Source organism: Seriola aureovittata, chromosome 1, assembly GCF_021018895.1.
Source record: "Seriola aureovittata isolate HTS-2021-v1 ecotype China chromosome 1, ASM2101889v1, whole genome shotgun sequence".
Classification (NCBI taxonomy): domain Eukaryota; kingdom Metazoa; phylum Chordata; class Actinopteri; order Carangiformes; family Carangidae; genus Seriola; species Seriola aureovittata.
Genome location: NC_079364.1, coordinates 2,143,769 through 2,156,781, shown reverse-complemented (window position 1 = coordinate 2,156,781; position 13,013 = coordinate 2,143,769). Strand labels below are relative to the sequence as shown.

Here is a 13,013-nt window from a genome sequence, read left to right as displayed (position 1 = left end):
CCTTCGGTAAACAAAGTCTGACTAATACATCAGTCACAAACAAGTTTACTTTCCTCAAATATCTGAGAGACGACTGAATATTGAACCCGCGTCTTCACCTCGTTCTTCTAGGAAGAAAATGCTTCACCTTGACCGTGGGCGTCACCGTTCAGAAGTTGGAACAAATCCGGCTCTCCCATTGGACGGCAGAAGTATGTATTCTCGAAATTGGAACAAATCCGGCCATCTGATTGGCTGGCCGTTTCCCGGAATTTGGAAGAATTGGAACAAATACAGCACGTTGATTGGGAGAGGCGGGATATCGCCTAGGACAGCCATTGGTTCAGAAGTTGGAACAATCAGAACTTTCTGCCGTATTCTTCTCTGTGGGGACCCGGCGAAAAGAGGAGGGAATGGGGGGTTTGCTCCTGTGTTTCCGCCGCGGAGCGGGAGGTCGGCGGTTCGATCCCCGCTCGTAACAAAACTCGAGAAAAGCTTTAGCGGTTGTTACCTGAGGTATATGTGAACAATGTGGCAGCCTAATAAATGTACAACAATAAAACCTCTCAGCGATGTATAACGTAAGTTGTTGTTGTTGTTGTTGTTGTTGTTAAACTCGACTGAGATCATGTGACTGTCAAGGTCACATGATCAAACACCAGTGGTTGGTTAACCCTTTATCTAGACACAGTATGTGTATAAAAATTCAAGGGAAATTTTGAGTGCCACGGGGGCTACTGCCGGGATGAGTACATGATTTATTTCCAGTGTTCAAAAGTCGCCCTGATCATAATCTGCTTTTGAGAAATGTCTTGATATAAAAGACTCTGATATAAAACAATGTCACATCCCTCCATCATGTATTATGTGGGAAATATCTCATATTCTGTGTTGGTTTTTTTAATAAAACAAGAGGCGACATGTCTTCAAACTGGCATTTAAAGGGTTAAAATCCTGAATAATAAACATTATAACAATAAACATTTGGTAGGTAGATTTGTTCCAACTTCTGAACGGTGACGCCCACGGTCAAGGTGAAGCATTTTCTTCCTAGAAGAACGAGGTGAAGACGTAAGTACAATATTGAAGACGTAAGTACAATATTCAGTCGTCTTCATCAGATATTTGAGGAAAGTAAACTTGTTTGTGACTGATGTATTAGTCAGACTTTGTTTACCGAAGGGTTTTTACGGCTCGTTGTGAAACGCCGAGTGATCGTTATCACTGTATACGCCGTATATTTGCGGATTTGTAGTAAATGTCAAATTATCATTTTAACTTCGTGGAATTCGTGATATACAATATTTGTATTTGTTGTGAGCTAGCCAGCTAACATTCATGTTGTTCAACCGTCTTTAGGCTAAAAACATGATGCTAACACACCGCTGTCAGTCGGTCTGTACAGTGTTACAGTGCTAATGTTGTTTGCTGCTTTTACCTTATTTTTTTTACAATTTTTTTGCGGGAGAATGAGGCTTTTGTAATTCATACAAATGTCAGTGATCATGCTGTTCAAGAAGCTGATGTCGATTATAGATATAAAACATGTCATAACATCTGTGTGTAAACATATATATACTGTGTATGAATATGTATTTATATATGATGCAGCAGTAACACCTTGATCTCATGTCCTCCTCTGCTCTGTTACAGATTCAAACTGCTTCATTCCTTCAAAAGAAATGTTTTCACACACCAGTTGCATTAATATAATAATATGACATGTCTCTCTCATGTTCTGTGTCACTGTAGTAGACCACTCTGCTGATGTTCATTTACTCTTTAGGAAAGTCCAAGCTTCCGCAGGTGTCAAAACGGCCCACTGATGCTGAAGGCATCCTGAGTGGGTGGAACAGCCTGCCCCTGCCACCTGGACCATACCTGCAGGACGCTGAGGTCCCCACCGTCTTTAGGCCGGATACCCCTCCAAAGAGAAGAGGACCTGAGGGACTTTTCTCTTTTTAAAAAATAATTTATCTTTCTTTCTTACATATCTATCATTTCTGCCAGTGTTCCTCTGTTTATGTTGTTTTTAAATCTGCAAATAAATACAAAGTAAATAGTTCACTCTGCACTTTGTTTGAAAGATTTATTATTTATGATTTATTTACATTATGTAACATGTAAACATGAGGACAACATGCAACTGAAACACTAACAAGATAACATGGATGGCTCATGACAGTCATGGTGTCAGGGTTCAAAGGCCAAAACATTAAAAAGTCAGTAATTATTCATGTTAATGACAGAACTCAGTCAGAATCAGCTGGTGCCTTCAGTCACATGATCTCAGTCCAGTTTAACAACAACTTCACTCAGACACTTAATCTTGGTTTTTCCTCTGTCACCGTCTGGGAGATAATACATCACTGTTCTGTGTTTATCAGGCAGCCACATTATTTACAAAGACCTTAGTTACACTGTGCAACAACCCCTGAAGCTTTTCTTCAGTTTTGTAACAACCGGGTATCGAACCGCTGACCTTCTGGGGAGGGAGAGACCCGGAGCATCTGTTTACTGTTGTATTTAAGCTCAGACTGTTTGATATAGTGGAAATAATAATAGAAATTCCCAGAGATGTTAATGGTGTTATCAATAATGTTATCTGTTCTATTGTTCTCCATCAACACACTGGGGCTTTTATTTAGAAGCACCTCACCGGAAGTCACTTTCAGATTTGAGGTGTGTTGTGACATTTTACTTCAGAGTGTCACATGTAGTTCCTCCGGTAGGTGGCGCTGTGATCCTTCACACAGAGAAGGAACAGCTGATCATCACTGAAACAGGAGAGGACGGGTCAGGACTGAACAGCAGGTCTGAAAATACAGAAAAAAATAAATAGTCTCAATTGTTCACACAGAAACAAAACAGATATATAACGACCACAGATTGTTTCTAACGTCACGCGGAGTCACGCTCTCTACAGGAGATGAGCAGGTTTCTACACGAGTTTTAGTCAATAACTGGAGGAGAGAGAGAGTCGGGCTGAACCGGAGAAGCTGGATCATGAGGACCAGGGTCTGACCGAGGGTCAGTACGTGAGCAGGAGGTTTGGAGAAAAAATAACGTTTCAATAGTTTCAGAGCAGAAAATGAGTTGAAACATCGCGTGCAGCTGATGACAGTGAGTGATTGCACCTGAGATGATGAGAGCGGGTGACTGCACCTGTGTGACCCAGAGAGGAGCAGAGTGCGCGGGGAGCCAAGCCTGGAGGACGCTGCTACCGGAGGGTGGGTGGTCGGCAGCCGGACAGGCAGCGGGTTGTCGGGGAGGTTCCCGTGTGAGGCTGGGCTGAGATGGTGGTGGATGTGGGAACACCTCGGTCCGCTCCCCGGTGTGGACGACGCTCTCCTGCGGTGGACCGGCTCTCGCCCCCCGCTCTAAACTAACTGGAGACGGGACAGGTCCAAAGCTCCGACCCCGCGGAAAAAGTAAGTTTTAAGTTAATTTATTTCACTTACCGTTCCTTTGTCTGTGTGACGTGTAGTTTTTATTAACAGTCGTTGATTTTTAAGAGCAGGTCGGTTTAGTCATATAATGACTTCAGATGCAGTTTGTAACAGACAGCTACTCCTGCCGCTGCAGTTCCCGGCAGCGCCGCCGGCGGTGGGGGCGCTGTTCCATTAGAGTCAGTGGAGAATAATTAATATTTGAATGAAAAATGAGGAACGCTTCACGAATTTGCGTGTCATCCTTGCGCAGGGGCCATGCTAATCTTCTCTGTATCGTTCCAATTTTAGTATATGTGTTACCGAAGTAACACGACAATCACAAGGTTCGGCTCAGTATATATCCGGGTCTGCACCGGAAGTACACACTGTCATGGTGAATACGAAACTTACGTTTCTAAGAGAATAAAGTCGTTCTATGTTCACTTTCGCTTTACAGAAAACTACAATTTACAGACTTCCGGGTAACGCATTAAGATCCCTATACCTACTCTGGACCAAGGTGACTCGATTGGACCCGGTTTTAGGACTTTATTGCTTTGTTTACAGTCTCCAGAGCTCACAGGGCTGATGGGAGTTTATGCAAAGAGCCTTATCTTAGTCTTTTGTTCTCCCGCCTGCAGCCCACCAATCCTGTTGTCTAAGCCCCGGCTCTCCCTCCTGCATTCACATAAGAATAACATTCCCAGAGAGTCTAGACATACATGACAATGACACAGTATCAGAACAAGAATCACTGAAGCCCTCTTCTTCTAGTCTGCTCCTTACGTTTTATTCACAATACTCAACTGCAGTTTCACAAACTCTCCACCAGGTGTCAGTGTGTGACCGTCTGTGGACTGAGGGGCGCTGTAGAACCTGGACAGAGAAACAACATCAAATATTACTGACAAACAACTGGTTATTTAATTACATACGTTTGATGTGAAGTGCTGTATTGTTAAACAACAACAGTCCATTAAGCACACCGCTCTGTTTAATGCAAAGACACCGTAATCTATTTGTGAAATTTGACCATTTAAAATCTTATCGTTTTTCCACAAAGCATTTTTATCTCTTTAAACATAATTTAATGCTCTTTTCCACCGGAGGTTTACATTAGAACATCCGGCATAAAAAATAACGTTCAGTGAGCTTCATGTCTGTTCTCCCTACGAACCTCTGGGGATCCAGGTGAGCAGTGGAAACACCCTAAACGTTTCAATTAGTGACATTAAGTGTCGCTGTGATTAATATTTATAAGCCGAATTTACCACAACATCTTCAGAATGTGTTTAACCTCCTGAAGAAATGCGTGTCTTTCATTAATCACCATGGATTTACATATTTATTGAACTTGTGAACAGACACTGGTACAGACGGTTATACTGGCGGTGACTTTTACACTCATGAGAATTAACTGAATTAATTACAACTTTACACGGACAAAGTCAGTGAAAATATCAAATTAAACGGAGCAAAACACTCACTCAACTCAGTCGGGAACAACAAGGACAGAAGAATCCAGCTCACCTGAAGAGCTAGGCCTCAGGGTGACACTCGACGCACACGCTAGCTTCCGAATTAGCCTCCAGCTAGCGCCGCATCGCGTGCTCCTCAATTCAACATCCACGAGCCCGACACTTCGACCTACAGACAGGGAAATAAGTCACATGTTGCTCAGAAGTCTTTATCAGACACTTTATACCGATGCCAAGTGAAAAATCTGTATAATTTGTTCCTTACCACTGCTGCGTTGCGCGTGGGACGTAACGAGCGGTCAGGTAATTTCCAAATGTGCACGTGACCCTTCCGCTCACATCTACGTGACCTTGTAGTAAAGTATGCAAAAATAACACGGCGGAAGCTGAGTCAATGTTTTTTATCTATTGATCATTAGATTTTCTTTTCAGAAACGAACAAGTATTTAAAAAAGAAAAAAAAACTATATCTGAAATTACAAGAATAAAGTTAAAGTATTATTGGAATAAAGTCAAAGGCTAATTTTGAGAGTAAAATCACAATGTTTCAAGAAAAAAAAGCCACAAAAGTCGTACTTTTATGAGAAAAGTCACAATTTTATGAGAATAAAGTCATAATTTTTGGTTCTGTGTTGTTTTAGACAGAAATGTCAGAGGCTTTAAAATGAGGAACATGGAGCATCCTGTTAAGTTACACTTCAGCAGAGGTTTCACAAATAAGGAAATACTTCATGGTTTGGTTCATCACCATCATCATCCTCGTCATCAGGATGTTGAAGAGATTCTGCCAGTGACTCACCTTTCACCTGTTTTATTGGCTGCTGGTAATATTCCTAAAAAATTTTTTTTTTCTCTCAAAACTTTATATTTTTAATTCTTGTAATGGATGTCTTGTAACTTTATTTTTGTAATAATACGACTTTATTGCCATAATGATTTTATGCTCAAAATCTAGACTTTATTCTCGTAACTTCACTTTTTTTTTCCTCAATGTGACCGTAATACTCCTGTAGAACTCAAAAATAAAAAATTTAAATAGGATCTTTTTCTTTTCCACGGTTAAAACGGGCGAGAAAAGTTTTAAGTTGTTTGATTTTCATTTTTTAGTATAACAAAATATAAAATCACCAGAAAACATTAACAACGAAAAGGCCTGTTTTTTATTTAAGACGGCTAAAATTGCTAACCCTATTGATCCCGAAGGAGAAATCAAAGTGTTATGTTTTCTCTTATATGCAGTCATGGAAATCATTGCTTTATCTTGGTCAACACTAGTGTAATTAATTTCCCGTTTGTTTCCATCCAGGACAAAAGCCAATCCTCCAAACTGATGCCACAGACTTCTCACCTGAAGTTTTGCCTTGCCTTAATGCCGCCATCTTTGTCAAGTCACAGCAACATTTTTCCAAGTGAGAGCTCAACTTGGCAGTTGTACAGCGTAAGTTCACCAGCCTGTCTTCCACTCACAACAACCAAATTGCTTTAGTTTATAGCTTAAATTGTCTCAGTTTGGTAAAATTAGACCTCTGACTTCACGTCCACTGGGTTGGCGGTGGTGGCCTGAGATGGTGCAACCTGCTCCCCTTCTCCCGCCGGTCCCTGAGGGGAAGAACCGTCCTGGATGTCCTCATCGTCGTGTCTCTTACTCCCCACATCGTCATTGTGTGTTATGTATACAAAATGTTCAGTGGCATTCATTATCATTTAAATTAAATTAAATTAAAAAAAAAAAATATTTTGGATTTATTTAATCTTTTTCAAATCAAATATCTGGGACAGTAATGTACTTAATGAAAATACCTGGGTTCTGTGACGGCTACATTTGTGGAAATTGAAATTCTGCAGTGTTGAAATATTGTATTGTATTGACCTAATTCATAACAAAGAGTGACACCATGCAGCCTGGCACTAATTTTACATTTACAATATGAAATAAGTGACTTAATTAATACATTTAAATATGAACAAAGCGGAAAAGGCTTTGGTGGATCAACACATCATCATGGACAAAATCTCAGTGTAAAAATTACCAAAAGGTATTAAAATGCACTTTAATACCTGACTGATTTCTATTGTCCCTTTTTATAATTAATAACGATTTTAAGTATTTTTTCTCTTAAATGTATAATTGTTTATTATGTGTATTATTTATTTTATTAAACTTATTAATTCCTCCATCTTCTTTCCTCTGACCAATAGTTCTATTCTTATAACTGCTTGCTCAGTTGTTCCTATAGTTAATGCACTTATCCTGAATGTGGTTTATGCCCTTTTGACTGTTACAAAGATTGTTTATTATTGTGTTCTTTTGACAGGGACAAGTAATCCATCAATTAGTGTTAAAATGCCCGAGCTTTGTGCAGCAACAGGCTACAATAACAACAAAAACGGATCTGTCTTTTCTTTCCCAAAGGATGCAGAGAGGTGAGTCTAGACAGGTATAGATTGTATTATTGGCTGCTGTCACATTTCATGCCAGTTGCCTTCACTTGAGGGAGGGGCTGAGGGACAGCACCCACTTAGGAGACCGGAACTGTCTCATTTCATTGGTGCTGCCTGTAGTGCAGCATCTTCTCTATAGAGGATCTTTGACAGTTAAATCCTGAGACTCACTTCTAATAATACATCCATGGTGGTCTTCGGAAGGTGAGTGTTACAACTTAAAGTGTCCCGTGCAACACAGGCGTAAGTTCCTGCGTCTTGCATATCCAATACAGATAAAAGAAAATATAGCGTATAATCACAAATAAATTGCATAAATAAAATGTGTAAACAAATATATCAAATGACAACATAAAATATTTTTATGGCAGTTCGTGTTGTTGGGCTCCCTGAGAGGGATGTGCTTGGCTAAAGAGACAGAACTCAAGGTGTTGTTTAAGACTTTAAATTCAAATTGTATTTTTTGTTTTTTTATTCTAAACCACAAGAAAAGCCATCGTTTGTTGAGACCCTGGAAGACAAATAGCTTGTCTATGCAACAAATCAATACATTCAATTATTTAGGATTATTTATTTAATCCTGTTAATTTATCTTTGTTTCCAGTTCTTGTCCATATGACATAAATAGCTCTGTCGTTGGGTTGTGGTCTAAACTCTCCCTCCTGATGTGCAAATAAGTATTTACAAATATAAATCAAAAAATTCAAAAATTAATGTATGTTGTAAAATGTACAGCTGGGAGTTTAGGTTGAGATGACCCTGAAGTGTGCGTCGTTTCTTTAAGCAGAGGGGTGTTAGGCGACGTCTTTGGTTTATTTCCCTTATTTATTCTTCTTCAGTGTTAAGTTTGTTTCATGTTTCTGGCCAAAAGATCATATGACAATGTTTTTAGGTAGAATCACGATTCACGATCTGAATCTGGAGTCTCCCCACAGATTTAGTTGAACTTGTGATCACATGAGTAGTTGTGTAAAGCCCGTCACTTCATGATTTATGACTTCCGGTCCTATTCTTCGCCCACAATACCGTCTTTTGCTTAACAGTTGTGTCACAACCAATCGCACCTTTTTGCTCAGTTCATATTGTGTATTTGTTTGGACAGCGATTTATATTATTTATTTATCAGGTGCAACATGTAAGTACTTTAATTTGAAAGTGCAGTCGCTTCCTCTGCTGGTCCCGCCTCGTGCCCACTGCAACTCCGCTGCACGTGGTAGTTCGTGTTCTGCTCAGGTGGAGAGCTGGTACCTGTGCCAATACGTCACGCTCTGCCATGGGCAGCTGCAGTGAGCGGGTTAGCTGTTTAACAGTTAATGGGCTGGTTAACAGCGACTGAACTTTTTTAGTTAAATATCTAAATATAGCAGCTTTTATTGCTTTCTGTGCGATTCATCGTCCACGATGTGATGGTCTGATCGCCTCTAGTTGGTTGTTTTTCTTCCTGTCTTTGTTTTTCCCACTTCTGTGATCGTCTTCAGATCCTGATGTTTCATCTGCTCCCAATTAACTTGTCCACTGTGGTTCATACAGAGCAGCACATTTCTAATACAGAAGATTTACTCACGTTTGTGTTTCATCACTGATTCTGTCATAATGTTTCCTTGTTGGGATTAAATCATTAAATCCCCAGTGGAGACTGTGATTTGTCTCCAGCTCTTCACATATAGTTTAACCCTATCTATCTATCTATCTATCTATCTATCTATCTATCTATCTATCTATCTATCTATCTATCTATCTATCTATCTATCTATCTATCTCTGAAGAGTCTCCTTCTACTGACATTATAATGAATACTGTCCCTCTTCACTGCAGCGCTAATATCATCCTGGCTGAGTTACTGAGGTAAAAAAGTAAAGAGACAATTGAAAAAAAAAAAACACGTAACATAACAGACTGAGGGAAAAAACTTTTATTGAGTGTGTGTATGTGTGTGTATATATATATATATATATATATATATATATATAAATAAACATGAATATAATGAGGCTGTGGCTGTATGAAGAATAAAGATGAACTAAAGGAAATAAAACATGGCTGGATAAACTATTTTGATTAATGATCAAAAAGAGTAAGAGGTAGTTTCTCATTTACTGTATGTTTATTGAAAAAATAATATTTATATATTCAAACAGCAACTACAAAAATAAATATAATAGTAGATTTATCCACTGTGTTTGGTGCCGGACCCTGACGCTGCAGAGACATGTCTGATCCAGGTGAAATCATTTCTCCAGCTCTTTATATTCAGCTCTTGTTAAACCACAGTGATACTGTGAGGTCACATCTGTCACATCTGTCCAGGACCAGGGTCGGCGCCCCTCATCCAACAGGTCTACACGATGCCAAACTGAGCCAGGTCGCTCAGCTCCATGTCACCGAACGCCTCCCAGGGGCAGACCACGGCAGAGTCTGCAGGACAGAAGAAGAAGAAGAAGAAGAACCCAAAAGATGAATCAGGACTAAATATCTGAACCTGGAATATTTCCAGACTAAATATAAAATTCACCCTCACCTCCAAGACCCTCCATCCCCGGGACATCGTTGTCGAACCTGTGGGAAAAAACAACAAAAACCAAAGTGAAATATTCCATGAATGTTTGAGTCGGTGGAAGAAACGGAGCAGTGGAGGGAAACGATCACACTCACCCCTTCTGTCCAGCTTTAGGAGCCTTGCTCTTGAACTGCCTGGTCTCCTTCTGCTTGAACTTGGGGGGAGCGGCTTTGCCACCTTCACCTGCTGCTGCTGCGTTCATCTCGGAGACTTGAGAACAAACAAACATGTCACTCATCATAAATCCTGCAGGGGAGGGACGTGGATCTTCTGCACCACCACGACTCACACTTCATCCCTTCATCTCATTTCTATTAATAACACGCCTTCATGCCTGTTGACGTGTCATAAACACTCTCCATATTTTACAGTGCTAATCCTGTTAGCGTCGGTCTCTAAACCAAAGATCAGGTCACAACATGTCCGAGCGTCAGGGATCAGTGTGCAGGACCTGAGGATCAAAATCTGCCCCCGAACAAGATTGCACTGATCCATGTCGTGTTCTGGGACGAGGCTGGATTATGAGGAGGATTATAATCTATTTTTCAAAGATAATATTCATCTCATTTAGCTGCCGAACATCCCTAAACCTGATCTCCACCAGAGGATCTACAGTACAATATTTACAGATGAATCTTGTGGCACTTCTGCACCTTCACACACAAGATACAGAAAACAGCTTCAGTTCATTTCTTAACCACAGGCAAAAACACAGAGGAAGACACCGGACAGTTTTACTTCTTAAATGAATAAATTAACTATTGTATTCTCATTTTTGATGTGTTTTTGTTGCTTATTCAGTTGATCTCATCCTTTCATCTTTTTTTCAGATTCAGATTCAGATCTAATATCTATGAAACTGAGGAAAGACCATGTTGGGTTGGAGAGATGTTGAAGTTACAGTTCTGGTCTCTTTCCACAACCTGTGCTCATGTTTAATGAATTTAAATGAGAAATATTTTGAAAAGCAATATTGAATTTAAGGAGATCGGATAGTAACGGAGAAATGCACTTACTTGTTGTTTTCCTGGACGACTGGACGTCAAAGAAGAAGAAGCAAAAAAGCAACTACAAGACAAAGACGGAGTCCTCTTTCTTCTTGCAGTCTGTCTCTTCTGTCTCATCATCGTGTCCTCACCCTGTCTTTATAGTCTTGGTTTAACCCCCTCCCACTTATTGCTTGGAGCTAACAAAAGCCACAGGGGCTGGCTGGAAGTATTCTGAGTGAAGGCTTATAAGTAATCCTGATAAGTCAAAGATAATCATAGGGGTCTCAGAGGGTCAGTCATTAGTAAATCACTAGTCATATATTTCAACTGTCTTTTCTTTCTCAGTGTTTCCCATAAAAATCTAAATAAGAAGAATAAAACTCTTTAAAAAAAAAAGTAAATGTAAATATTAAATTGAAAATGGTTTGAGTCTGATGATCAACATAAACAAAACTTTATTAACACACAAGCTCATTAATTTTCATCAGTACAGGTTTGGTTCAGGACACCACGATGAGTAAACAGAGGATTACAGGTAATAATCTCTCTCACCGTCGTTCAAGCTGCGAAGTCCGAGGGAGCATGAGACCTTTGCATAACAAGGAAGATATTAGGGCTCAACTGTGAAACGTGTTCGGCTTTACATGATCCTATGAGCTGCAGTGATGCAACATGAGGCGACACGTCCATGTGAGCAAAAAATGAGACAGAAATTAATTTTAAATGTGTTATACTTATGAGTGTGTACAGTTTGATGTGGTGTGTTTGTGTGTAATATACATCATACATACTAAACCTCAATGCTATTCTATCTATTTTGTCCACACACATTTTATTTTATTATTATTAGTTGTTTTTTCTACTGAGACCCTCTGCAATTATTTTCATTATTTCATTTATTTCTTTTATTTTTTCCATTTTTTAAATCACTTAGTTTTTTCTCTTACATGTTTGTTGTTGCGTCTGTTGTGTGTTTGTGAGTTGTGAACAATAAATCTGGATTTTCTTTGTATATATATATATATATAGATATTTCTTATATTTCAGTGACTGAACATCTTTCCATAGTTTATATTTTACATAATGTGTAAACATAATAAAATGTAAAAACTGTGACATCAACCATGTCTCCATTCACCTCAGCAGGATTATCCATAAGGCTGTTTAAAAATACGCCCACTCCCATTAGGAATGAGTGGATTATATACAAGAGTGTGTGGTTTATAGATATTGGAAGTGAAGACACAGAACTTTTTTATTAAAAACAATCAGTGAGAAATGGAAGTTATTTTGAATTTAATTTAATGAACTGATCATCATCAAATCACACATGGAGATACAACCCCTGGCAAAAATTATGGAATCACCGCTCTTGGAGGATGTTCATTCAATTGTTTAATTTTGTAGAAAAAAAGCAAATCACAGACATGCCACAAAACTATCATTATTTAAAATGCCAACCTTCTGGCTTTAAGAAACAATAAACGAAATAAAGAAAAGTGTTATAGTCAGTCACAATTGCTTTTTTAGATCAAGCAGAGGAAAATGTAATGTAATTTGCAGTTCTAAAACAAACACCTGCATCAGATTAAATCTGCTAATTAGTCTGCAGTTAAAAAAGAGCGCTCACACCTTGGAGAGCTGTTGCACCAAACAGATTGACATGAATCATGGCTCCAACACGAGAGATGTCAGTTGAAACAAAGGAGAGGATTATAAAACTTCTTCAAGAAGGTAAATCATCACGCAATGTTGCAAAAGATGTTGGTTGTTCCCAGTCAGCTGTGTCTAAAATCTGGACCAAGTACAAACAAAATGGGAAGGTTGTAAAAGGGAAGCATACTGGTAGACCAAGGAAGACATCAAAGCGTCAAGATATAAAACTTAAAGCAATATGTCTTGAAAACAGAAAATGCACAACAAAACAAATGGGGAACAAATGGGCAGAAACTGGAGTCAATGTCTGTGACCGAACTGTAAGAAATCGCCTAAAGGAAATAGGATTTACATACAGAAAAGCCAAACGAAAGCCATCATTAACACCTAAACAGAAAAGACCAAGGTTACGGTGGACTAAAGAAAAGCATTTATGGACTGTGGATGACTGGATGAAAGTGATATTCAGTGATGAATCGCG

General features: G+C 39.2%; 1 protein-coding gene, 1 long non-coding RNA gene and 1 other non-coding gene across 3 annotated transcripts; all 3 read right to left on the bottom strand.

Moving 5' to 3' along the window:
- Positions 1 to 2,047: 2,047 nt before the first annotated feature.
- LOC130173655 (uncharacterized) lies at positions 2,048 to 5,227 on the bottom strand. The gene is made up of 4 exons (XR_008828464.1): positions 5,154 to 5,227; positions 4,941 to 5,057; positions 4,197 to 4,286; positions 2,048 to 2,795 (listed from the first exon to the last, which is right to left on the bottom strand). It is a non-coding gene; the product is annotated as an uncharacterized LOC130173655 (long non-coding RNA).
- LOC130174773 (U6 spliceosomal RNA) lies at positions 3,637 to 3,742 on the bottom strand. Its single transcript, XR_008828630.1, has one exon. It is a non-coding gene; the product is annotated as a U6 spliceosomal RNA (small nuclear RNA).
- Positions 5,228 to 9,668: 4,441 nt separating the features above from the next.
- On the bottom strand, positions 9,669 to 10,092 carry LOC130170192 (retinal cone rhodopsin-sensitive cGMP 3',5'-cyclic phosphodiesterase subunit gamma-like). Its single transcript, XM_056377412.1, has 3 exons — positions 9,983 to 10,092; positions 9,849 to 9,886; positions 9,669 to 9,745 (listed from the first exon to the last, which is right to left on the bottom strand). Exons 1-3 carry the CDS (start codon positions 10,087 to 10,089, stop codon positions 9,669 to 9,671), a joined length of 222 nt encoding a protein of 73 aa, XP_056233387.1. The 5' UTR covers positions 10,090 to 10,092.
- Positions 10,093 to 13,013: the final 2,921 nt, after the last annotated feature.

Coding starts and splice junctions, on each gene's coding strand:
- LOC130170192 (XM_056377412.1), bottom strand. CDS start 10,089: ATGAACGCAGCAGCAGCAGGTGAAGGTGGCAAAGCCGCTCCCCCCAAG. Junction 9,887..9,982: donor CCTAAAGCTGGACAGAAGGG/GTGAGTGTGATC, acceptor TTTTTCCCACAG/GTTCGACAACGATGTCCCGG. Junction 9,746..9,848: donor GGGGATGGAGGGTCTTGGAG/GTGAGGGTGAAT, acceptor TCTGTCCTGCAG/ACTCTGCCGTGGTCTGCCCC.